The sequence below is a fragment of the Onychostruthus taczanowskii genome, unplaced genomic scaffold (genome assembly GCF_017590055.1).
Source record: "Onychostruthus taczanowskii isolate IOZ18803 unplaced genomic scaffold, ASM1759005v1 scaffold37, whole genome shotgun sequence".
NCBI classification, from domain to species: domain Eukaryota; kingdom Metazoa; phylum Chordata; class Aves; order Passeriformes; family Passeridae; genus Onychostruthus; species Onychostruthus taczanowskii.
In genome coordinates this window covers 2,277,752-2,304,243 of record NW_024501126.1, presented here as the reverse complement: position 1 = coordinate 2,304,243, position 26,492 = coordinate 2,277,752, and the positions used below count along the sequence as shown (strand labels likewise).

General features: G+C 43.2%; 1 protein-coding gene across 1 annotated transcript in view; it reads left to right on the top strand.

Annotated features, from left to right (window-relative positions):
• The window catches only part of CPS1 (carbamoyl-phosphate synthase 1), a 114,494-nt gene that overhangs the window by 19,670 nt on the left and 68,332 nt on the right, over positions 1-26,492 (top strand). The window contains exons 5-14 of the mRNA XM_041411687.1: positions 6,191-6,300; positions 10,212-10,356; positions 10,936-11,025; positions 11,432-11,488; positions 13,841-13,933; positions 19,793-19,882; positions 20,972-21,100; positions 21,658-21,764; positions 22,845-22,986; positions 25,611-25,688. Coding sequence (XP_041267621.1) covers positions 6,191-6,300; positions 10,212-10,356; positions 10,936-11,025; positions 11,432-11,488; positions 13,841-13,933; positions 19,793-19,882; positions 20,972-21,100; positions 21,658-21,764; positions 22,845-22,986; positions 25,611-25,688 — 1,041 coding nt within the window. The remainder of the gene's footprint in view (positions 1-6,190; positions 6,301-10,211; positions 10,357-10,935; positions 11,026-11,431; positions 11,489-13,840; positions 13,934-19,792; positions 19,883-20,971; positions 21,101-21,657; positions 21,765-22,844; positions 22,987-25,610; positions 25,689-26,492) is intronic.

The following is a 26,492-nucleotide window of genomic DNA, read 5'->3' as shown; positions in this document are numbered from 1 at the left end:
GAGACATGAACCAGAGGAAATTTGTCTGAGCCCTAAGCAAGGGGGTTGCTTGGCTAAATGGTCATATTAGCTAAGCAAACACACTTTTTGTCTAGTCTGGGATGGAAGTTATAGGGTAAATTACACCTAAAGGTGTAAGTTCAAGGTTTCAGTTAATTATTATATGGTGTTTTCTTTAGAAACACCTACCCTTCTACAGGACTGATAGTTAACAGAGCAGATGTTTCAGTCCATATGAGAATGAATTGGCTGAATATTTAAAATTGTGCATCACTTGAGGCATGTTATTAATCCTATTGAATCCATACAGAATCCATTTTCAGTGTATTAGAAACTACAGTGGCTCTGAGGTTAACTGGTGTGGTAGACAACTCTTGTGAATGCATCAGTGTATCAGCTCTTGATTTACAGGGGCTGGACCGCTCAGTTGATTTCCCCAGCTTTCTAGTGCTCTTTGCTACAGGAGCTGGAGTGAATGGGTGAAATGGGATTTTCTGTGGGAGTTCTGCAGCACTGAAGTGCTGGGTGAGTTCTGTCAGCATGCACTTTTCATTGAAAAGGCACTTTTGCACAGGTGGTGTGTTGAATGAACAGTGCAATAGAATTGGTAACTGGGGGAGTGGTGTTTCAGAGAGTGGTAGGGAAGAGCGTAGAGAAACTTGGACTGCAGGTGCTGCCTTACCTGGCAGGGTGGTCTTCAGGGCTGATCAGTATTAGTTCTGTCCACTGAGGACTGGGGTTTCTCTTATCTGTCCCGCAGCACTCATTTTTCAGGAGTTCTCTGAGCTCCTTGCAACAGATCTGTTACTTGAAGGACAAAGTGGGAATGCATTCAAACTGACAGAGAATGTTTAGATTAGATATTAGCAATCAATTCTTTACTGCAGAGGTGGTGAGGCACTGGAAACAGGCTGCACAGAGAAGCTGTGGCTGCCACATCCCTGGAGGTGATCAAGGCCAGGTTAGACAGGGCTCTGAACAACATTCCAGTGGAATGTGTCTCTGCTCATGGCAAAGGATTGGAACACAGTGATCTTTAAGGTCCCTTCCAATCCAAACCATTCTATGATACTTTTAAAATAAAAATTCCTCTGCAGAAGAATTAAGGATGAGGCGTGTTCCTGCTTATACACCTTCCTTCAGCATGTGAGTTCCCAGTTTCTTTGCATCAGAGTGTGGAAGTTAAGTCTAGTTGTGAGGCAAGTGACCAAGCAGTGACCTGTGGCTGGGTTTGGTGTTCCAACCAGCCCTAGAGGTAATGGGTATTTTTGAGTAATTTAAGGAAAGAGTGAAATGCAACTAAGCATGCTGGAGTTAAAGGAACATTTGGACAATACTCTCAGACACATGGTGGGATTCTTGGGGTTTCCCTGTGCAGGGACAGGAGTTGGATGAACTTGATGAGCCTTGTGGAACCTTTCCAACTCAGGATATTCAGTGATCCGTGATGTGTGTGGACTAATGGCAGTATTAGGTAATGGTCTCATTCTTCCATTATTGCAGGCTTAAATGAGCATTTCGTTGCCTTTAATTGCTTTTTCTTGCTGGGGTATTTTAGGAAACATAACAAAATACAATGAAAGCATCTAACCTGTGTATAAATTAAGTATTACACAGCATGAGGTGGTAGTTTTAGAAGAATGCCTAATAATGCTTCTCCCAAGTCTGTATTCTGTCCAGTTTAAACTCGCCCTGTGTGGGGAAACACCATTGTAGGTGAGTAGTGTTAGATGTGGGGACTCACAGGTCCATATTTCCCTATTATATCTCATTCTTCCATTCTAAAGAAGAGGTGGGCATCCATGAGTGAAAGAGGGGTAGGGAGCAGACCAGAGACCCCTCAGGGCTCTCAGTAGGGATGTTTAGCGTCACTGGTTTCAGGTTAATCAAGCTTGTTTAAAATTCAGGAATAGGCAGAGAGACTGCTGGCTGAAGCTCTTATTGTTTAATGCTCTTCTGAGGCCAGTGTTGTTAAATGGGTATGTGAAGGTAGTACGAGCAATAAAGAGGTGGCTTGTAACAGTACAGCTGGCTGTGTAAGGAGAGGTTTGGGAGAGCTGTAAAAACCACCAGGAATGAGCTAAAAATGTGGTCAGAAATGAGACGGAGATGAGGAAAATTTTGTAAAGTGCTGGCTTTAGAAATGATTTCAGATTACTGCAAAAGGACTCTTCAAATGTATTTGAGGCAGGTGGAAAGAAATGGGACAATGACTTCAAGGAGAGAGGTGGGTGAGGAAGCTAAAGATGAGTCACAAGGTACTCCAGTCCTCATTTTGGAGATGAAGGGGATGGAAAATGGGGCCCATTCCCATATAGATGGGGGGAACTTAGTGAACTGCTACTGTGGGGGAGAAAAAGGGCTGCTCATTTCAATGCTCCTTAGTGACTTGTGCTAGGTACCTCATCTGGCTTGGTTCACCCTTCTCCTTGGAGTTTCGTGATGGACAAATACTTGTGGCATTGTTGTGAACAGCCTGGCCAAGAGTTCAAGTTGTAGGAACTGTGACTTCTCTACCACGGTACCTGTGTGGCTTTTCTTTGGCTTTGTCTTGAATGATAAAGGCATTAATCCAGTGCTTCTCCCCTGAAAACATCATAAGTAGACACTCACCTTGACTCATCTTGACTCATTCTTTTTTCTTGCCCTGTCTTCTTCTCCCAGTGTTAGCCAGAAACAAATGTGCCAGAGCAAAATCAGATAGATACAGATAGTTATACACAGGGTTGGCAAAGAAAGTCTTGACTGTTAGCCATGGCCAGGTAGATTTCCAGCCTGTGATGGCATAGTACTCATAAGAACAGTAAGAATCAGTTTCTATCAAACAGAAAATCACTCCTTTGTTGCTGGCTATTTGGTCTTGGGAGACTGAAATGTAGCTCAGTCCTGGCACCAGCTTTTTATTGTAAAATGAATCTTGGAGCTTTTGGGCTCTTCCCTGCTTCTGATATGCCAGTTGTTCTGTAGCCAGCCAGATGTGAGCCAAGAAATGTGGCAGAGAAATTGTGCTGTGTGGGATTGTGCTGTAGATCTTTTGAAATTTTGCAGATCTTTATCATCCACTTTTTAGATGGGAAGGGCTGCTCCTGCAGGGAATTAACTGGAACTAATTTCATCTGCTTTCTTACTTTTTTTATTGCATTTAGGTTTGTTCTTCTTTTAACTTCTAAAGTGCTTTCTTTACCTGATGTGTGATGTGCGACCTGAACTAGTTAACTCTTCAAGCTGCTTTGACCAAATACACAAAATCTATCAGTGTGACATCAGCATGACCCTTCCTGTTAGCCATCTTCATCCTCAAAGCTCTTGAAGAGTTCTGCAGCCTCCCTAGAGCACAGGGCCCTCTGCTAAAGGTGAAGCTGCTGATGTGTAGGTAGAAGAAATCAGATTGCAAATGGCACATCTTACATTGAGGGGGTGTGGTAGAAACACTTTAGTTGAGATTACAACAGAGATTTATCTGAGGCTATGTGGGGATGCTTTTGTGAAGGGTGAAGACAAAAGGACCTCATGGAAGCTCTGGGGGGTTGTTTATTTCTTCCTTGTTCTTCTTTTAAAAGTAACTATTTCTCCCAACTGATCCCTGATTGAGCCAACAGGCTTTCTCTGTAGCCTGTAAATCACTTTTCACCTTAAAAACAAAACTGAAAAAACAAGGTAGGCTGGCAGCTTAGGGATATGGTAACACCTCCACTGGAATTGTAAGCAAGAAAAATTGCTTTGAGAATGCTCAATGAACCAACCACTTAATTAAGAATAATAAATCAAGGAAGGGAGGGAAACACTTGAACATCTATCCCCTGCTATAGCTGAACTTGCAGGCAGGTTATGATTGCTCAGGGACATTTTTCTGCATTACTTGAACACTGTGTAGGGGCTCTACTAGTGTAATAAGGGCTTCTGTTGAACAGAAATTATTTCTGTGCTGTCTGGTTTAGAAGGGAGGTGGGCAGTGGTGGGAGGAAGGCCATGCAGATCCCTGCCAAGTACTTTAGTGAGGGTGAGGCTCTGAAGCTCACAGTGATTGCTCTGGAGTTTGGCCTTCAGCACTTGGATAAATCTCAATTTTTCTGGTCATTCCACCATTGTGGACTTTATTCCCTGAAGGATTCTGCCAGGGTTGGTGGCAGGACCACAATTCAGGCAACTGCCCCAAGGTGTGCCCAGTGATGGGACACACTTGGAGCTGCTGTTTGTGTGGACTCCAAACTGTGGCCTGCAGGGAAAGGGATCCAGCCTTTAACACCAAGGCTGGGAGAAACTGAATCCAGCAATCAGTGTTCCATGTGGGCAGAGCAGGCTGGGCTTTCACCAGGCTTCCCAAAGGGCAGAGGTCCTGTCCAAAGCCCAGCTGGAGGCACCCACACCATCTCTGTGCTGTGCTTTGAGTGTCTGGCAGTTCTCTGCAGTGAGGGGCACAGGGAGATTAGGGAGCCCAGCATCCAGTCATTTTAATTTGGTCTAAACCTAGGGGATTTAGCCACAAAAATTCTGTTTATAACCAGGGAGGGAGGAGATGTTGGTGTTGCTGACTAAACTGTCCAATGGTGTGGGAAGGTTCCAAAAGTTATGGCTAAATATTTGGAGAATGACTGGGTGTTTGACATTAATGAGGAAAAAATGGCAAGGCTAAAAGCATCCCAGATGCACAGAATTCAATTACTTGGCAAGGCAGTTTGATTTTTAGTGTATTTTGCAGTACATTAGTAATTGATCTGTGTGGTATTTGTAACTGCTGAGGGGCTCTAAATGAATGTTTGGCATGATGGTTACAAAATGTTCAATACCAAAAATGAAATTTCTCCTTGCTGTGATTGTTCATCTGATTTACAGCTAATGGAAAGCAGCTCTCCAGCTCTTTTCTGCAGTGAATTGATCTTGATTTTTCTTTTAAAAAACCCAGTAAGAGGAATAGTTCTGTAAAAGAAACCAATATGAAGCTAAATCACAGTGAGAGCTGCTTCCTGTGGACATGCTTGGCACATCTCTTGTGGCACAGACCACTGGGATTTTTGCACTGGAGGTCACTCAGCCTGTGCCTAGGAGACAGCTGTGCTTGCCTTCCAGGGGTGGAGGTTTATCAGGGTCCTGAAAGTTCATTGTCCAAATTCTTTTAAGCCAGGAATTCATTGGCAAATTTATTTACAGCTTTGCTTACTCTTTTTCTTGCTCTGCATATCACCAATGATCCTGCTGTCTGAGGGACTCTCCCAACTCATTCTGTCATTTCTGCTGTGCATGTAGTCATTATTTATTTATTTATTTATTAGAAGTTGGAGTTCTCTGGTAGTTTCCCATCCAGCACCTGGACAGGATAAGAAAGGTTTACTTTCCAAGTGGGGCCAAAGAGGGTGGTACATTTAGTCTGATATATGCAAAGACCCAGTTGTGATAATGAATCCCTTAAGGACATCTGTAAAACTCACTCTTTCCCACTTGCCTTGGCTGTAAAATGGTGATGAAACCTGTCAGGGATCCCTCAGTTAGTGGGGGACTCAGTTCTGCTGAGCCCTCTCTGGAAGAACTATGGTTTCCTCTAGGAAACCATACCTCTTCCAGAGCAGCTTCTTTCATAGCTGCTTCTTCTGGGACAATTTATGCTTATCCCTGAGGTAACTGAGACCATGAGTGTCCATCTGATCCATGAGTTCCTCTGGTCTAGTGTCCTACAGCAGAATAGACTGTTATTTTGAATTTTGCTGTCTGTGACACCAGTTCAACTAAGCACACACCTATTTTTAATGGCATTGCTATATGGTTGCACCAGAAGTTAAGCACCTATCAAAGGTCAGAGCTGGATGAGAGCCAGCAGAGTCAGCAGCAGGCCTTGAGCAAACACTGAGGAGGCAAGTGATCCTTTCCCTGCAGGGTTATGATGTCGGTAAATTGCAAGATGTCATACGTGGAAAAAATGAACTAAGGCATAGGGAAGGGTGATCCCACAGTAACAGCAGCACATGCTCTGCTTGCAGTGAGGTTTGCAGGTCATTAGGATAGCAATGTTTCTTAAGAGTTAGAAAGGAAAAAGGCATCAGACTGGTAAAAGAAGTAGTGTCTTGGCAGCTGGGAGTGGGAGAAGGGCAGGAATACTTACAGTGCTAGGCATGAAAGGCAGGTATCCTAGGTGCTACCTGTATAAACTTCAAGCCTTTCCTCTTGTGTTTGAGTCTCTTCATGTGCCTTTCTCTAGGTGCAGACAGCAAACTTGGTGCTGGAAGATGGGATGAAGATGAAGGGCTATTCTTTTGGCTATCCATCCTCCACAGCAGGGGAAGTCGTGTTCAACACGGGGCTGTCTGGGTAAGGCAACAGCAAATGGCATATAAGCATCAATACTTCTCTGGAAGCTTGTTGAAGTGTGAAAGCTGATTTTTCCAAGCTTGTAGGGTCCTGATCCAAGCAGGCAGTTTTCTATATGAGGCTACATTGTAGTCCAGAGGTACAGAGAGAGAATGAAAGAAGATGTCTCAGGCAGACCCCTTGTGCCAAAGCATTTGTGGTGATAAGCACCTTTAAAGGCTGGTCTAATGATGACAATGAGATACATACATTAAATTCCTACTGAATTGCTGAGTCAGAGCAGAGGAGCTGTCTGTTCTCCCTCCAGTGCCCAGATCAACTGTAGAGATTTGAAGCATCTGCAGCCTTCTTGGTAATGGAACTTGGCTTCTGAGTGCAAAATTTTTAAGCCCCAGGTTGGTCACCTTTATGACCCATCTCTTATCTAATTTGTTGGCTCATACCACAGGTAAGGATGCTTTTGCATTCTGTGCCTTTCCAGCTGAAGGGCAGGATCAGATTCATGCCTAATCTAGCATGATTTTCTGTCCTCTTGAGTGGTAGAAGCCTATGGCTGACTTCAGTTGACAGCCAAATTTCTGCCAGTGCTTTTGTTGGACTGCTTGAGCAGAGGGAATCTGACCAGAGGAATGGGGTTTTTGGTAAGGACAGGGGCATGTCCTTGGGGATTTAAGACATCTCTGAAGTTGTTGATGCTTGAGCTTCTTCTGCAGTCCTTTATAGCTGTCTTTCCTCATCTGCTTTGTGTTCCCCAAATTATGCTCTCCTTTGGAGATCTCAGTACTCACAGGTTGAGTTTTAAAATGATACTGTTGGTGAGAATGTTAAATTGCTGCAGAGGGGAATCAGTTTGCAGAGTTTTGCATTAGGAGACAATTATTTAAGCATTTTGACAGCACTAATTACTGGCTGTGTTAATATACCTGCCAACAAGCCACTGTTTAATATAGATCAGAATGATGGAGGGCACCAGAGTTCTCTTCTCATTGATAGATTATGGGCCATGAATCTTGGCACATCACAAAACTCAAGGAGGACCTGAAGGATTAATTTCCTCTCCACATGTTACTGTGGCAGTAGAAGTTGTGTTTGTTCATTGTCTAATCATTTGGAGAGGATGCTGTGACAGGGATCTCATCTGTGCTGGGCAGCATATGGGCATGGAGAAAACATTCAAAATGTAAGGTAGAATCTTCAGAGCCCCCTATACAGAACATGACCTTGATTGATTCAGAAAAATGGAAGGCAGGAATTTGCAGCATGGTTCCAGAACAAAAAGGTGGTAGATTCCCCTACCAGTCCAGGGGTTGCTGTCCATTGAAAGGAACCCTGTAGCTGTACCTCCTGCTCCTGATCACAGAGATCTGTGTATCCAGAGGAGCCCAGCTGTCCTTTCTCCCTGACACAGGAAGAGGCTGTGTCAGGGTGAAGGAGGTGCCCAGGTTGCTGGGGCACACAGCAGTTTGTCATGACAGGGAGATAGAGGTGAGTGCAGGGGTGCTGATAAGCCTCAGACCTGCTTTCTGTGAAGTGGGTGTTTCTGGGTGCTGAGTGGGGTCAGCATGGGCTCTGTCTGGGGTGATTAATAGGCTGCTCTGCACCCTGTCTCCTCATGTGGATCCCCACATTCTGATTCATGTTATAAAAATAGGAGGCAAAGCCCTTTATGTGCGTACAGCTCTCAGGCCTGAAGTAGCTGAAGCTTGATGAAATGCTGACATATTACTCTGGACTAGAAGGCCAAGAGCACTCTTTTAGGGGTGAAATGTTGAATTTTTGATAGAAAAGCAAGAGGATGAACTTTTCAGAAGCAGTTGCTGAAAAAAATCCCAAAACCTACTGTTGCAATCTTATGTTTGGCATAGGAGCAAAAAGATGAGATTTTCAATTAAGAAAGAAGAGTTACAACCCATAAAACGTCCCATGTTTGAAATGGCTCTGTAAAGGTGTTTATCTCTAATAAATGTGTGTTTCCCATGATATTCTAGTGAGAGAATGGGTTGACGGGAGTTTACTGAAATCAGGCAGACCTTTGGGCAGGCACAGCAAGGGCTGGACCTTGCAGCACATTTGGAGCTGGTGTTTCCCTCTGCCCCTCTGTGCTCCACATAGCATTGTTCCTGCTTAAAGGGCATTGTCTGAGCTCTGCCTGCACACCCCACCCAGACCAAGGGCCCTCTGTCCTTGTTTGCTGATCACAAATGACATACAAAGGTTAATGACATTAGCTTTGTCAGTAACAAGTAGTCTTTCAGAGGTATAACCAATTAGCTTGGAAGGAGAGAACAATGCCCAGCATGCACGTGCCATGTGCCTGGTACCTATTGCACTTTTGGGATCACACTGCACTTTGTGTGGTTGGTTACCTGCAGCTGCAAATATAGATTTGAGCATCAGGAGAGGCTTACCTGAAAATATTTCCTGGCCATTGTTTATTCAACCTGTCATTTCTCAGAGCTGGCTGGTGTGATGTGCTGTCTGTATCTGCCAGCAGCCAGTCCTGCTTTTGTGACGAGTTTCCCAATGTTTGACAATTAATCTTCTGGCAGTAAGTCTGGTGTTCCATAAAAATGTCTCTTGTGCCTTGCTGATATCTGGTAGATGGCTGGAGTTACCAATTAGGTATTGTTTAAACAATAATGACAATAATTTATCATATTGTGTATGGGGCAGATTCATCCTGAAGTGTCTTTATGCATTTGGCTCAATATTTGTGGGGATAACTTCATCTGTTGCTAAATTGCAGCTGGTTTTGGGTTGAAATAATTGTTTAAGGGATATTTGCAACAGTATGCTACAGAAGAAGGGAGAAAGTGAGGGAGTGTCTGTTAATTTGGAGCTGAAGAACAGGAGCGTATAGACCACATTTACCCTGTCCCTCTATATGTGGTTGAAAGTGGGACTGGATCTACTAGGTGCAGAGATGATGATACTTTGTGGAATCCTAGGTTTGGTCCTCTGCTGCAGAAGAATGTTCCACTGTTTTAGATCCAGCTTTTAGATCTGTCCTTGCTGAGAAGGGCATTCAGGCAGGTGCTTAACAAACTGCCAGGCTTCTGCCTGGGCTAATGATAGGACATGCTCTGGGGCCGTGTGACCAGGGGTGCAGTGCTGAATCCCTAAGCATTGTCTTCAACTTGCCTTCTTCAGGGATACACAACCCAGCTTCCAAGCACTTAGGAATCTGTTCAGGTGAAGTGAATGATGTTCTGTAGCTGGGAACATGGAGATAGCTAGAAGAGATGCCAGGCCTCTGCTGGGAGAAGCTACAGAAGTGGGACCATGGCAGGGTTGGTGACAGAGCAGGTGGCAGAGATGACCCAGAGTAGTGATGAGGAATCCCAAGGACTTGTCTATGTCCTTCTCCACAAAAAGAGCTGTTACAACCCTGAACGTCCCAAAAAGACAAGCTCCAGAGTGTGGAAGGGACAAAGCCTGGGCAAACAGCTCTGTTGTCTGCTGGCTTTTCAGTCGGAGCCTTCTGCTGCCACTGAGAGGGGAAAGCTCTTTCAGCACAGGTAGGGCAAAGCACTGCCCAGGGAAAGGCCAGGCCAAGCTGTTATCAGTGATACTCTGTGCAGGGCTGAGATCTCCCTGCCCTCCCTGTACTTGTTTCTCATGTTAAATCAAAGGACTCTGAGTTTGTTGATAGCTTCTTTCTTTCCTTAAATGATACATGAGAAGCCAAAGTCTTTCCTTGTTCTCCATGTCAAATGTTTAACCACAAATGGCAAAGTCAGAGCATATTCACAGATGTGTTTGCTTTTATTCTGGGAATATCTTCACATTAATACCATTTCTGTTTTTTTTTTGTCATATGGGAATTCAGACCTGTCTTGTTTTCAGTGGTTCTTTTGTGTTCATTTTGACTTCAGACCAATGTACTTTTCTTCTACTGTTTCTTCACCTAGATGCACTGAAGCCTTGACAGATCCCAGCTACAAAGGACAGATTCTTACCCTGGCTAACCCCATAGCTGGGAATGGTGGAGTGCCTGACACGGCTGCTTTGGATGAAATGGGCCTCAGGAGATTTCTGGAGTCTGATGGGATCAAGGTAATAGTGGGAGAAGCAGTGCTGATCAAAGGCTTGTGCCCAGCAGCCTGAGTGGGTAAGAGTTGACTGGCTCCCTCATAGAAGAAATCAGTGATATTCAACCTTTCTTTTTCTCCTTCTGGATATTGTCCTGTGGAGGAGTGGTGGCAAAAAATACTCCATCTTGATAGCTGTACTAAGCCATGTGCCTTCTGGAAGTATCTGTTCTGAGGTGAAATAACTGTTTTATACACTAACTCCATTGGAAAATGGAGCTGACCTTTGAAATGAAAGGTTACTTAAAAGTGAAAAGTTTTCTTATTTAAAAAAAAATCAAAATAAACCATTTTGTCTTGTCTTAAATGTCCATCTTCTTTCTTTTGAGAAGAAGTGTTTTGTCAGCTCAGTGCAATTTGCAACTTTGGTTACCAAGGCACATTCTTCTATGGATTTCCTGGTCAAAATGCCCAGGTACAGTCATGAGCTAGCCTGAAGTCTGTCCATGATATGGTTTATGATGAATGAATAGTGCAAATTGAGGGTATGGGATAAGTACAAAGGTGAACCTGCAGTGCAAAATGATGTTTCTTGTCTCTACAGGTTTCAGGTTTACTGGTGCAGGATTACAGCAATGAGTACAGCCACTGGCAGGCTACTAGGAGCCTGGGAGAGTGGTTGCAAGAAGAACAGGTGAGCAATCTAGATGTAACAGCATGATGAGGACTGACCTGGATGGAAAGATGACCTCTTTATTTTGTGCTTTTTGGAGCAGAAGCTAGATTTGAACATCTCAGCTATTTATGAGAGGGAATAGGGAGAAGAAGTGAAGAGCTGCAGTGAGGCAGCTTTGGTAAGACTGCTGCTGAGAGCCTGAGCTCCTAACACAAGGCCAGGCTGGATGGGGCTGTGAGCAGCCTGGTCTAGTGGAAGGTGTCCCTATCCATGGCAGGGGGTGGTAAAGAGATGAGCATTAAGGTGTCTGCCAAACCACTGTCCTATGGTTCTGTGACATGTTCTCATAAAAGTGATCTGGCTGCTGTCTTCTTTCCATTTTTTTAGCTGCTTGCTCTCTAACTTTTCCTTGGGTTTTCTTCAGGTGCCTGCACTGTATGGGATTGATACCAGAATGTTGTCCAAAGTAATTCGTGACAAGGTATGATCTGCTTCCCTTGATCCAGTTGCATTAACCTTGCTAGTGCTGGGCCCTTTCCAAACATGGAGTAAAAATGGTACTGCTGGGCTGCTTTGACTTCAGATGCTGCTCAGATCCATGTGCTCTTCCAAAGGCTTCAGTGCTGCTGGGCAATGCTCTGATTCCAAGGAGCCCCCTCTCCCTGGCTCTGCTCTGGGCTTCCTGCCCTGCACAAGTGATCCAGCACAAGGTGATGAAAATGAAAGGCCTCAGGTAGTGTCAGACATAAGAGGTGGTAGTATCAAACACATCTTAACTCAGGAACAGTCAAAGAGAGCAACAAGTCTGTGAGGTATTGTGGATATTCGTTCACAGACAGTGGCACCTTTGGTCAGTGGAAGTTGTCCTGCCCCTCTGAGACAGAGGAATGCCTACAGTCATCCAATATGTATTCCTAACTTGGTTTTCTTTGGCTGAAGCCTGCTATTATTTTCAGTAGTCATTACTTTTCTGTTTTCTAAGAGCTGACAATTGAAGGTCACAGGTAGGATTATGTTATGGAGTGAAGGTTAATGTGAAAGTACACTTCACACTGGCTGAAATGGTGATCAAAGGCAGTCTGAATGTAAATTTGCCTTGGAGGCTCTTATTTTCTAATGGGTTATTCGAAGCTGCTCTTTTCTTTAGGTGATCAATTTTCAGTCTGCAGCCCAACCCTATGCCCCCTTTCATTCCACAGAACAAAACAGGAATGGCCCAACTTGAATACAAGAATATTTGTAGAAATGAATTCTATTAGGAAGATTTGGCATTGTCCTGATCTTACAGATAGCACACAAGTAGAATTTAATACAATAGAAAATGGAAATATATTTTCTGCTTTCTTAAGACAATGTAGATCACCATTCCTTTTATCCAAAGTTAATACTTTGAATATTTGTCCTGTAACTTAGCAGTGTATGGTAGTGAGTCCCATTATACCATGACTTTGAGTGGTATTGGTGTATGGCTTTTATAAAAGTGCATAATGTCACCTCTTCCCCCAGTTCTCTCAGGCTGAAAAAATCCTACTTAGTACTTCACTCTATCTCTATAAAAACTGGGAGTGAGAACAGGGCCTCCTTATGATAAATGCAGGAATAAGCAATGACTTGTTAAAGTGGACTGAAAGTAAATGCAGGGCACTATTTTGCTGAGAACAAAGGCTTTAAGAGCTTTGTCATCAGCATTTATGGAACTCATTGCACGGTGGCACTCAGAACCATGGCTCTCAAGCACCACTCAGGACCCTCATTTCCAAGAACAGGACTTGCTGAAGATGATGATTCATGTAAAGCAGCTTGGAGCAGCTTTTGGTGTAAGAAAGAAGTCAGAGGATGTCAGCCACCGTTAGGGGCAAAACTCTTTGCTTAAAACTTGCTTTTATTAGTGTGCATGGCAGTGCAAGATATTGGCTGTTGCTTGCCCTAGATAAATGGCAAGGATACTTCAGGTATGGCAGGCCAGGGAAGTATCTGAAAGGAGAATCACTAAATGCAAGGAGCAATCCCAGTGTGAATACTGGTGTAATATCCACAGAGCAAGCTGAGTTTAACATGTTTGATCATGCAAGTGGGATGTGATAAATTTACCACAAAACATTGACTTCCTCTGTTTTAATTTCCCCTTCCATCCTTGAAAAGTTCTGTAATGGACACTTTGTTCCCATGCTGAGAAGAGGTTAACCCTAGATTAATCCCACTTAGTTCAGGAGTGGGGCAAAGCCAAAGCAGGGATTCTTTTTCCACTGAGAACTTCAATGAGAAGAAGGATATGCTGCTGGCAGAGCAAGAGTGTCCTAGCTTCTGCCAGGTGGTAACACAGAGTAGAGCTTGCTAGAGGTGATTTTTATTTTTAACAGCTTATTCAGAAAACAGCTGGGCTGACCTGCCTCCTACATAGCTTTGCCTTACACCAGTTCTGCTGCCTTGTAGCTGTCCACAGGAGGCAGCTGAAAACCTCACAGTAGGTTTCCAAAACCAGAAAATCTTCCAACTGCTTTGTGGGTAACTCCCAGATCTACGTGACAGTTATGAGGGGATCTGAATTCCGATCTTCTTGGAACACAACTCAATTTCATGTCACAACACAGCTTGCCAGACTGCCTATTAACAAATATTACTGCTGATAATGTCTCTCCCCTGAAGGAAGGGGTTTAAACAGATATTTTTAATACCAAGGAAGTCTCATAAACTTCTGAAAATGCTAAATATGGGTATAAACTGCCAAAACCCCATATGTAAGCAGCTGTTCTGGTTGCTGGGCCTGTCAACACCTCGTCCCAGTGTTCACAGCTTTGCTCATGCTTTATTTTTTTCTGGTGTATTTCCACAGGGCACTGTACTTGGGAAGATTGAATTTGAAGGTCAACCTGTGGAGTTTGTAGACCCAAATAAGCAAAACTTAATTGCAGAAGTTTCAACAAAGGTGAGCAATTCTTCCATAGTATTAGGGCTGTACACTCCAGGTAGTAACTGCTCCTCATTTGCTCTGGGGATCAACCAGTTTTTCTAAACAATTTGGAGACTTTTTTTAAACCATACACCGTTCTAGACCTTTGATGGACTGTTTTCTCAATATCTCTGTGGCTCCTTGGGTGTAATGTTGGAGATAAAAAATGGTTTGTGTTGAGCTGAATGTGGTCTGAACCACACTCTGATCAGAGGATTGTGTGTTATAAAGACAGAGAAATATTGGGGATACAGTTAGACCTGGTATATAGTGGATTTTTTCAAACATAAAAAGAATTAATAAAAAGAATGGTTGCTTTCCTTAAAAATATTTTAGGAAACATCACAATACCATTTGATAATTTGTGTTGAGGTGTAATTTTGTTAGGGTGATTCCAGAAGAGATTTCTAGATGTCAAAACTGGACCACGTTAGGAATCCCCTATATCTAATATTACTGGAATTAGCTGCTGTGCCCATGGATCTGAACAGACTGCAGTGAAGTTTTTACTTTGGTAGCTGGGCATGCAGACTGTGTTCAACTGCAAGCTGAGAAGAATGTTAGAAATCATGGGGATGTGCAGGCACACAGTTTGTGGTGACTGGGAGTGGGGCTGAGCCTCATCCCCAATGAGCTACAGCTGTGCAGGACAGGTGAATGACATTGAAGGTAACGAGCCATGGAGTGCCCGGGGCACTGAGCAACCACCAAAGGGAGCAGAGGGCACACAGGGGCAGGGCATCAACAGGAGGGGATAAAAGGCTGGGCTGAGGAACAAGAAGGGCAGGTGCTTGCAGCCTTCTGAAGTGGTGAGGTGTTGAAGCCTTCTGAAATTGTGTGAAGATACTCTGTGTATTGTGGTTGTTTCAACTGTGACACGTGCTGTGACAGGGATGTAGGAAACCAGGCCCATACTAAAAAAGAGTAACTATTCTTGTACCAATGCAAGTCCCAATGTCTTAAATTGTGGCCCCTTTGGGGATTTAATTGGGGGATAAGGAGTGCCCTGGATGCTTAATCCCATTAAGAAGTGAGAACGGGAGTGTATGAGTCCCTTTTGCAAATTCCATGCTTGCTATGGTGTTTGCAGTTCCTTCAATATCAGTGATGCTCTGGAAGAGCTCTGCAAATAGTTGCTTGTGTACTGTTCTGCACACAAGCCAGTGTGTTCATGGTTGGGTGAGAAGCAGTCCTGAACAGAATGGTCAGTGGGCAAGGGGGAGTTTGAAGCACTCTCCATCCAGGCTTGGATCTACAGTAGTAACTGGCACCCTGGGATGCCACTGCAATACAAAGGCTACCTTGCACATCTCACCCTGGGGATCTCCCCAGCTCATGCCAGCACCTCCACTGTGTTTTGAGTCAGGGCCTTGGTGCTACACAGAAGGGTGGCAATTGCTTACTGAGGTTGTGACCTAGGATTGCAAGGTGCAGGTGGAGCCCTTTTGTGTCAGGATCTCAGAAACAGGTAAAATTGCTGATGATAAACTCTGCAATTACTAAGACAGAATTACTGTAAAGATGCTGAAAAATAGCTTCTTAAAGGGAGATACAGTAAGATTAAGAGCACTTTGGTGGTCTTGTTATGTTTATAACTTCATTTTATAGGCTTAACAAACAACTTCACATATAAAGCTGTAAATGAGGTGAGCTGTTTAATGTTGGTAATTACTGGACATGATAATCCATCTGCTGCCAAATGGGCATTTTCATGTAAATCAGCATACAGTATGATCTGGAATCTGCTTATCTATTGTACACTAGGAGTGATTGATTTTCTTATTATATCCTACCCACCCCCTGCCACCTTGATTAAATGCTAGTGATATAGACTGTGCTTGCTAACATTGTCTACCCAGGGCAAGGAGGGTGGAAAGCTGCCACTATTCTGCAAGCACTCTTGTTGGAGACTTTTTTTGGTGCAAGTGATCATCAGGGTAACAGAGCAGATGAGAGCTAGGTAACCAGTCCAAGCTAGAAGGTCACATCTCTCCACACATGCAGGTCCATGCACTGCTTTTGTTCTCAGCACTAGTACCAGCAGGAGCTTTTACTCTCCCTATCTACTGGTTTGCAGCCCTCCCACATAACCCTTTCAGACTGGGACAGTTTTTTATGGGCTGTGCTGTGAACAGGTGAGGGAAATCCTCTGGCTTTAGAAGGAATGTGTTTTAACAGCTCCCTGATCCAGCTTCCAGTCTAGTTTCTTGGCCAGATGCAGGGGACAGGTCAGGTCTTTGCAGGACAGAGTGTGACAAGTGGGTTGTGGAGATAGCAAGGTCTAAAATCAATCTTGCTGCTGAAGGAAATGTTGTAACATATCGCAGCTAATTAATTTGAGCAAGAGGAATTTTGAAAGTAAAGTTAATTAAAGTACTTGAAGTAGTGTTGCCCCACAATTCCCTCTGGTCATGAGAACAGCTAAAGAGAACCTTTGAAGGAGGTCTTTGCTTCATGATATTTTGTTATTTTTTAGGAAATTGTGAGAAATTGAGGTATCTTCAAAAGCCTCTTTTGAAAAGGACAGTGAGTTTTTCTTAGGGGTCTCTGACACAGAACAGTAAACTAGTTTCTTTGGTACTTGAACACCTTAATGTTCTTGCGATTTTTGAACCCCACCATGCAGAAGCTTGAAGGACAGCAGGTAGAGGGCCCATAAAGTCCCTGTGCAGTGATACAGTTCCACTATGGGCTGCTGGAACCTGAACCCACCTGTGTATCAGTAACTGTGAAGGCACCATTGCTGTTGTCAGGCATGGCTTCCTAGCAGAAGCCTGAAGTGATCTAACAGGACCCAGGTTCACTATGGTTCTACTCATTCTGTAAAAGGATTGCAGGATACTTTGCCATCTGATTATCTAATGTGAGCTACAAGGTGTGTTCCCATACAAAAACCTCCATTCTGTATTAACACTGCTGGCTCAGGCTGAGTCACATCCTCAGGGATGGAGTAGGGATTACTGGGGATTCATGTGTGGCAGCTTTGAAGCCTTGTGGTCATGAGTTTTTCATACAGATATTAGTTTGGTCCATTTGCATATCAGGGGGTAATCCTCCAATTACAGCTTCAGGTAATGAAGTAATTTATCCCCAGTTTGCTCCCCCACAACTCACTTTTATTTGTACTTTTCAGGGCCTGAGGCAGTAAGGTGTCCTTGAGTTACAGGCCTAGAGAGGAATTGTTTTGTCTGAATAAAAGAGGAGAACAGTAGCTGACAGGCTATGGAGTTGTAGAGTTATACACTAAAGCAGTACAGGATCTGAAAAATATAAAAGCTGAATCCTAAGGTGTCACTAGAAACCTCTGCATTTCAATCTCTGCAAAGATAAAAGTTCAAACAAGAACTGAGTTAGGGTAACACATGGGGAAGAGTTGCAATATTCTGCTAACAAACTTCATCTTGGATTATCTGCTGAGGGGATTCTTTCTTTCTGGCTGGCCATATTTCTCCTTTTAAAAAATTCAGTTTATCACCCTTCATCAGCCGTATTGGACACGGATTTTAGTATCTTTTCATAAGGAGGTTCAGATGTGAAATACAGATACCAGGGAAGCTGATTAAAAGGGAAGTACTTAGTGTAGAAGAGGGAAAAAAAACAACTTGTTTTTTCCATGATGCCCAAGAGAAGCCACTTTGGGCAAAATACATTTGTCAATATCAACTTTCAGAAGCTGAGTGTAACTGAAGGTAAGCACAGAGTTTGTTTTTAAGAGGAAGAAGGCAGCCTTATGTGCTTATTGATGAATAACATCAATAACTGCTACCTCCAGTCATGTAGCAAGTAAAATAATTCAGCAAGCTTCAGAAAGAAGCTATCCATAAATAACTTTACATTAGTGCTAGAGCTGTCTGACAATGGCACAGTACCAAGGCCACATAACATACATTGGTTTTACTTTACTTTCTCCCATTCTGGCTGTGACCAGTAGATAACTGGGTGCACAAAGCATGGCGGTCCAGATTTGGGACTGGTGGCAATTTATTTTGTGCAGTGGGTTAAGGAACAGCAGCTGGAAGAGGAGAAGTGGTGAGATAAAACTGCCAGGTCCTTACAAATACTCATGGTGACAGGCCTGGCCTGGTCTGTAGTGCCATTGTGCACAGAAGGTCACTCACTGTGGTAGTTTCTGGGGTCCCCGGGACAAAGGAGGAATGGTTGAATCTGACTCCATGTTCTTAGAAGGCTAATTTATCATTTTATGATATTATATAATATCAAAGAATACGATACTAAACTATATTAAAGAATTAGAGAAAAGATATAGACCGAAGGCTTAACAAGAATGATAAAGAAAACTCATGACTGACTCCTCAGAGCCTGACATGGCGGGACCGTGATTGGTCATTAAGTAAAAACAATTCACATGAAACCAATGAAACAATCACCTGTTGGATAAACAATCTCCAGACCACATTCCAAAGCAGCAAAACACAGGAGCAGCAAAATGAGATAATTATTGTTTTAATTTTCCTCTGAGGCTTCTCAGCTTCCCAGGAAAAGCATCCTGGGCAAAGAAGATTTTTCAGAAAATATCACGGTGACAACTCACAGCTGTCCCCAGCACAGCTGGGCTTTGGTCTGACTGGGACTGGAGGGCTGGTGTGGTGTTTCATGTGATGGATCTGTAGCTTTGCTCCAGTGGCATCAGCAGGATGACTGCACTTCAGCTGAGTATCTCTCACTGGGTGTCTGGCCTATTTCTCTTGGGCTGCAGTAAGCTGTGAGAACTGGCTTTTTGCTTCACTGCTAATGAGGTGACACACAGCAAAAAAGCTTGTCATGAGCTATGGAAATGAGTGATTGCTTGGGAATTGCATTATTGCTGTTGATGCCTCAAGGAGCTGGAACAGAGGCTAGACAGAGTTAAGAGGAATAAAGTGGATTTTTATTGAAGTGCCTTCAAAGGCCACACCCTGGCACACTCTGCCTGGATAGCTCCCAAATGGAAGCAAAAGAGGGCTTGGTCATGAGATCTCACATTTTTATAAGTTTTAGTCCATTTGCATATAGGAATTAACTGTCCAATTAATAGCTTCAAATTATGAGGTTGTATCCTCCTTGCTTGCGTGCCCACCCTCCTCTTTTCACGTTGCTTAAGCTTTGGGCCTGAAGTTTGAAGAGATTTTCCTTGAGTCTCCAGCTAGAATAGAATTGTTTTTTCTTCACCACCTGTGGTGGCGAACTCTCCGTGTGTGGAGACACGAGGCTTGACTCCATTTCAGAAGGCTGATTTATTATGTTAAATATTATATTAAAATGCTACATTAAGACTATACTAAAAGAACAGAGATCAGAAGGCTACAACAAGAATAGAACAGAATAGAATAACAAAATCCTGTGACTGCTCACAGCCTTGGCACAGGTGGCTGTGATTGGTCATCAATGGAAAACAATCCACATGCACCAATCACAGATGCACCTGTTGCATTCCACAGCAGCAGATAGTAATTGTTTACATTTCTCTCCTGAGGCTCCTCAGCTTCTCAGGAGAGGAAAAATCCCAGCAAAGGATTTTCATAATATCATGGCTACAACCACCCTGTGGAAAGATCCTAGTAACACTTGATATAAAGCTAAAAGCTCCACACCAAAACAGAACAAAACCCCCTAAAACCTAAGGTATCACTGTAATCAACAGTATATAAAACAGCATTGTAACTTCTACTTTCACAGAAAGATGAAGGAAGCACTAATATCTGCAGTATTCCTGGAGATTTCCACATAAATTAAGTACCAGTTGCTGTACATTGGTGGAAAGTTATTCTGCTGCCCATCTTCTCTGTGTTTTGAGGACGTGATCTGTCATTTACAACATGGTCTGTCTTTTTGTAGGAAGTCAAGATTTATGGCAGAGGGAATCCAATTAAAGTTGTAGCCGTTGACTGTGGGTTGAAACACAACGTTATCCGTCTGCTGGTAAAGGTGGGTCTGTGCTTGATGTCCCTTGTCACTTGTTTGGCTTTGGCAAAAGTCTCACCTGTGCTCACAAGCCTTCCTTACACCTGGACACATGCATTTTAAAGTTAGTTGCCCTCCTGAAGTGTGGCACAATTTTTAGGATGATTTTTATGCACTGGGAGGTGTTTTCTGCACTTGGTACAGTGTATTGAGGGGATAAGGAAGAGGATCTCTACAGCAGCCTCTCAGCCATGGGAAGAATCCCAAAGGATGAGTTTTCAAAAAAATGAGGAACAACTTCTCTAAAGAACAATGAAGGAAGGTCAACCCAACATTGTTAAAAATAAATAAATGGGGGGGAAATGCAATGATTGAAACAGGCCCAAAGTACTTGTGGAATGTTCATCATTGAATATATTAAAAACACAGCTTCCCCAGGCCCTCAGCAACCTGCCTTAAAGTGGAAATTACCCCTGCTTTGTGCAGGGATTGGACTGATGACCTCATGAGGCTCATGCATCCCAAGTTATTCTTTGATTCTAGATTTCTGTGAAAAGCTTTTCCTGTTTTTAGCACAGTAATGTCACAGTTCTTGCTTCTTTAGCCACGCAGGAGGACAGAAGGCAATGTCCCCATATTCTATAGTTGCACGAGATTTCCCTGATTCAGTTTTTTAATTAATGTGGATGTTTGTGTCAGTTTTGATGTGTAGGACTACTTTTGCCATGTCATAGAACAAGGCTGTGAAGCCCTAATTTAGCAGATAGGGTGAATGCACAGTGTAAAAGTGAACGTGTTACGTGTTTACATGCACACTTATTTTGCTTTCCATCAGTAAGTTTTGATCTCATCAGTGAATTTCACTTGACAAGCACTGAGGTGGCTCCAAGGGGCCAAGTCTGCCAGTTTTGTGAAAGTAATATGGTCAGATAGTGGAGAGAAGCTGATCATGGGAAAGGGAGCTAACTCATGACTGAAATACAAACTCAGATTCTGGGACATGAGAGCATAGGGAGAACCTCCTTAGAAAATTTCATTTGTTTCCTTCCTCCCTTAATTTCTTACTCCTTTACTCCCTTTTTTTATTTTTTAATTTTTTTATTTATTTTTTAGCGAGGTGCAGAAGTGCACTTGGTTCCATGGGACTATGATTTCACTGGCATGGATTATGATGGACTCATAATTTCTGGAGGTCCAGGGGATCCCATGAAGGCCCAGGAAGTGATTCAGAATGTCAGAAAGGTACAGTGTATATCACTACAGGCTGATGATATTTTTTAATTTGCCTTTTTTTTCAAGTGCTTGAAGTAGCAGTTGTACTAAGCTGTTATGGGCCAAATGTTGTTCAGACATTTCATCTGCTGGGAATATTCTTCATGTTGGTCTGGTGGGATTTGTCTCCAGCCCAGTAGTTACTACAAGGCTTTATAGACCTTGGGGAACAATACATGGCAAACATGGTGACCACCATTACCATGCCAGTACCTCGAAGTACCCTGTGCTCTTTCAGTCCTCTGTGACCTTAAGAAAGAGCAGCACTGGTTTCAGAGCTCCCACTTGGAATAATGTCGCTAAATGTCTGTAATGCGGTGTCATTGCTTATTATATGAGTGGTTTTACACCAAGCTGTGCTTGGAGGCTTCTCTCTGAACCAGAGGGAAGGAGGAAAATTTCCTTCATAGGCTGTTGCCACTCTGGCATTTAGCTTTTTCCCAAGTCTGTGAGGGAACTGGCATGGTTTATGCTGGAATTGCTGGACAGAGACACTCCAGCATCTGTTGAAAACCTTTTCATTTTAGGTCCTGGAGAGCAATCGCCCAGAGCCCCTGTTTGGAATTAGCATGGGGCATCTAATCACTGGAATAGCAGCTGGAGCTACTTCCTACAAGATGCAGATGGCCAACAGGTGAGGCAGCTCTTCTTCCCAGACAGAGCAGCTCAGCACTGGAAAGGGCTATGGAACAGCAGGGCTCTGCTGCTGAACTGCCTTAGGAGCAGCTGGCATCTCAATAACATTGCTCCTTCATCCCAGCCATTCTTCTTGCCTTTCATTTAAACTGCTGTCTTGGTTTGAACAGACAGGTCTCTGCTAAGGAAGGCAGGAGCCTCCCCTGAAATGCAAAATGTAAATCCCCTCCCTCTGAGTTATTATAATTTTGAAACTAAGGTACTCTCAAGCAAAGATGTGGGAATAAGAATAACAGTTCTTTACTAGGAAAATTAAAAATACAAATGCAATAGTACAGACAACAAAAAAAACCCCTACTGACAGAGTCAGAACAGGACCTGAACCCCTGTGGGTCAGGGTGCTGGCAACAGTCCCATTCCATGATGGCTCAGCCCTCCTGCAGTGCCAGCTGTGGTTCTGCTGGAGCAGGGATCCTGGACAAGGGTAAAGTTTTCCTCTGAAGCTCCAGGGGTGCTGTAGATGGGCCTAGTCTTCCTCTGGGAATGCAGAGGAGAAGAAAGCTGCTCCTCTGGGAATGCAGTGGGAAAAGGCTGCTGTTGTGTTCCCAGAGTCAGATTGTATCCAGGTAGGAATGCTTGGCTCCTTCCCTGGGCAGAGCATCTCCCAGTGGGATGATGGAATTTTATCAGCCATGCAGGGACACTCAGTGGCCATGAACAGAAGAGATCTCCTGGAGGGAGGATTGGTTGTGGGAGAGATAAAGAAAACTGCCCAATGAACAGAAGAGAACTGCCCCACCTCTAACAAATGGGAAATAGAATACACACATTGTCTTTCAATCCAGGACAACTGCCATGTGATGCTCTGCTTTTTTTGAGTGTTTTTTGAAAGTATGATGTAATTTATCCCTATCAAGCTGAAGAATAGCAGAGTCTCTCCTAGGATTTATCATTTTGAGATTGGCTGCCAATATTTTACTGCTTCTATTGAACTGTTATATACTGCCCCACAGTTATCAACTCCTTCTCATTGTGGCACTTGAACATATTTGGCACTTCTGATCCCTTTTTCTTCCAGAGGCCAGAACCAGGCTGTCCTGAATGCAGTGAGTGGCCAGGCTGTCATCACTGCTCAGAACCATGGCTATGCCATCGATGGCTCCTCCCTCCCTCCTGGCTGGAAGCCTCTCTTTGTGAACGCCAATGACCAAACCAATGAGGTGAGCTCTGCACAGAGAATCCTCTGTTTCACCTCCTGTAAACCTGCTCTCACATTATCAAGGCTGAATTTGTTGATTTGATCATCTGCTTTACTTGGAGCTCTGCTTTACAGCCAGGGTAAGATGGGTACCCCACTGTACCAGCCCCACTGCACTGGATTGCAGCAGTGACTTTATCATTTCCCTGAACAGTAGCCTTATTAATTCCCATGGTTTCCCCACTGCTGGTGCTGCTCACTTGGCTACCATTCTCTTAGGGTTTGTGCCACAGCAGTGCAAGCCTGTCACCAGTTTGTTGTGTTGGTTCTGTGTTGCCCAGCACAGAAAAGGGATATCATTGCTATGTAATTTGGTCTGTTATTGTAAATATAATTCCAATGACTAAAGTCATGAGGAAAAGGGGCTGCCCCTAGAGAATAGCTTACATAATCTAAGATAAAAGTCCAATGTCAAGTGGCATCCATGTTTGAGATCTCAGGCTTGTATTTGCCCTCATCAAATCTTTTCCATGATGCCTAATGTTGTGCAAGTTTTTAAAATCTTGTTAGTTATCAGGAAATCAATGAAAAAGAAGGTATTTTCAAAAACAGTTTCCTTCATGGAAATATGCCTCTTTCTCTCTCTTGTTTTGTATGAATGCTCACTATAAAGTCTGGCAGATTGAACAATGCTGTTCTGAGCTACTCATACGATGATTTTAGAATAAGTTTAGTTTGTCATTTGCTGTTTTCTTTATCCTTACAGAGGGACATCTAAACACAGAAAGGTATCTAAACATAGACAAATTTTACCCAAAAAAAATTGATGCAAAAAAAATTTACAGCTGTTCAGCTCAATTTTTGAAATGAGTTTATTTTCACTGTGTTGACAAACTAAACCCATTCATTCCCAGGCTTTTCATGTTTGCTTTAGCTGGAATTTGAAGACAAAGGTGATAAGGCTGGACAGGAATCTTATGGATCCAGTAGAATGATGTTCTTTCATGTGAGCTAAAAAGTCATTTCTGTGAACCCCAGAGCAGCAACAGTCTCCTAAACCTTCATAGATAGAGAGGGACAAGGACTGTGTTGGTTTAGCATGCAAAAACAGGGTCAGAGCTGAACAGTCTGTCGCGTGCAGTCTGTTGCATTCCTCAGCTTGAAAAGGAAAAAGCATTTCTTGAGGCTGACCTGACCTATCACAGTTGGGCAGGGCCAGCACAGGTTTCCAAATACTGACGAGGCATGGAGTGAACATTTTTATAAGTTTTTAAATAAATTTTTAAAATTTTTACATTTCAAAAAGTTTTTGCATACATTTACATGTAACTACAAGGAACATGAGCATTCAGGGAAAGTGTGACAGACTGATGGAATTCTTTACTCTGAGAGCAGAAATTCATGGCATAATGTTGTGGTCAGTAGCTCATCTCTCATCCCTGTCCTATCCTGGCATCCCACCCTGAAGCTCTGGATGGCACTGTGGCTCTATGTGAGACTGTTTGGGGAAGCAGGTTGTATCAGGGCTGCTTTTCTGGGAATTTCCTCTTGAGGAACTTCTCTACCCCTGTCTGGAATTGGGAACTATGAGCAGTGACACCTGTGGGTTGGTGTCCCAGTGGATCTTGCTTCTTGGTGGTATCAGACCACTCAAATGAGAAATCATTTTTTCCTGGCTCCAACTGAAACTACAAACACTGTCTCTAAACTCAGTTTAGGTCCTTCATAGCTTTTGTTTGTCCACAACAGTGGTCCTCTTCATCACTCTGCCCAGCCCAGGGCAGAGATCAAGGCCCCTCTGTCAGCATTTAAAATGAATTATGGAAATCAGGAGTGTGAACAACATTTTTTCTATGACAGAACCAATCAGCTTGGCATGGTTAAACCATTCATTCCATAACAGCCTTGTCTTTTCTTGCTAGGTATGTTTTTCTTCTCTGCCCTGTGTGTGCAGGGAGCCCTGTGTAGCTGCTCTGTCAGATGCTTACAGCTTATCTATTTTATTTGTGGGGACCCTCGTGGCAGGAAGGAAGGATGAATCTGACTCCATGCTCTCAGAAGGCTAATTTATTATCTTATGATACTATATTATGTTAATACTATACTAAAGAATACAGAAAGGATACTTACAGAAGGCTAAAAAGATCATAATGAAACTCGTGACTCTCTCCAGAGTCCAACACAGCTTGGCACTGATTGGCCAATGAGACAAAAAAATTTACACCAGAAACCAAAGAAACAATCACCTGTGGGTAAACAATCTCCAAACACATTCCAAAGGAGCAAAACATAGGAGAAGCAAATTAGATAATTGCTTTCCTTTTTCTCTGAGGCTTCTCAGCTTCCCAGAAGAAAAATCCTGGGTGAAGGGATTTTTCCAGAAAATATGAGTGTGACACTTATCAATGTTTGGTGTTGCAGTGAAAGCTCTGCCTCCACTGTGCCCCCCATTCCATGGACAGCTGAGGCTTGCACAGGCCCTGCAGAGTTAACAGCACAGCAAGAGACAGGGAATGAAATGGGTGTCAATGGACAGCCCCTAGAAACACATCAGTCCTTTGGCCTTCAGTGCTTGCAGGGATAAGGTGGCTTTTTGTTCACTTGCTTGTCAGGAGGTGTCTAAGAGAGTCACTTTTATTCCTGCAGGGAATTATGCATGAGAGCAGATCGATTTTCACAGTGCAGTTCTATCCAGATGCAAATCCTGGGCCCAGGGACACAGAGGTAATGTATGGGGGCTGAACTGGGCTTGCTTTCTGATGGCCTTTTGAGTGCAGATGTTTATCAGCTGCTGTACCAGTTGGTGGTGGTCCTAAATCTTTGGTCTGGAAGTGTCAGGATCCTAGCAAAGGTCCTAGTCATGCATAGGTTTGTGTCTGCTTAGCTTGATCTGGAGCTAATTGCAATCAGCAGCAAGAGGTCTATTGACTTCCTAGTGCTTTGGATCAGTGATTCCATTCATATGATGTGTATGTATTGAGTGGGATATCCTGGTGGGATTATCTGTGTTGGAAGTTACTAAAGTGCTTAAGCCTTTGCAGGATCAGGCTGAAATCTCTTGCAAAAGAGACTGCAAAAGGAATAGGATTTTATCTTAAATGTAAAAAATACTAGCCAGATGCTTTGAATAAAATCATTAACTTTCTAATATACTTTAGTTCCACTTTCAAATTTTATAATTACTGTAGAGTTATGTAAATGGATTCATACTTCCTCACTCTGGTTCTCCTAAGTGAAATGAAATTTTAATCCCCCATCTGTGACTTCACACAAATTTTGTAACAACTGGTTGCATAGTCACAGAATATGACTAAGCAGCATCAGGGGATGTGGAAGGCAGAAAGAAGCATGTCTGAACATAAATAAACTATTTAGCATTTCCTGAGAGACAAAGATGGAAGAATACCTAGAAATGCTTATGTTAATCTTAATTTGATGATGTTGATTAAATCTGCAAGTAAATCTCTTGGTATCAGGAACTTTCATAGCAACCTGATTGACTAGTGTATATAAAAGAACCCAAAAAAC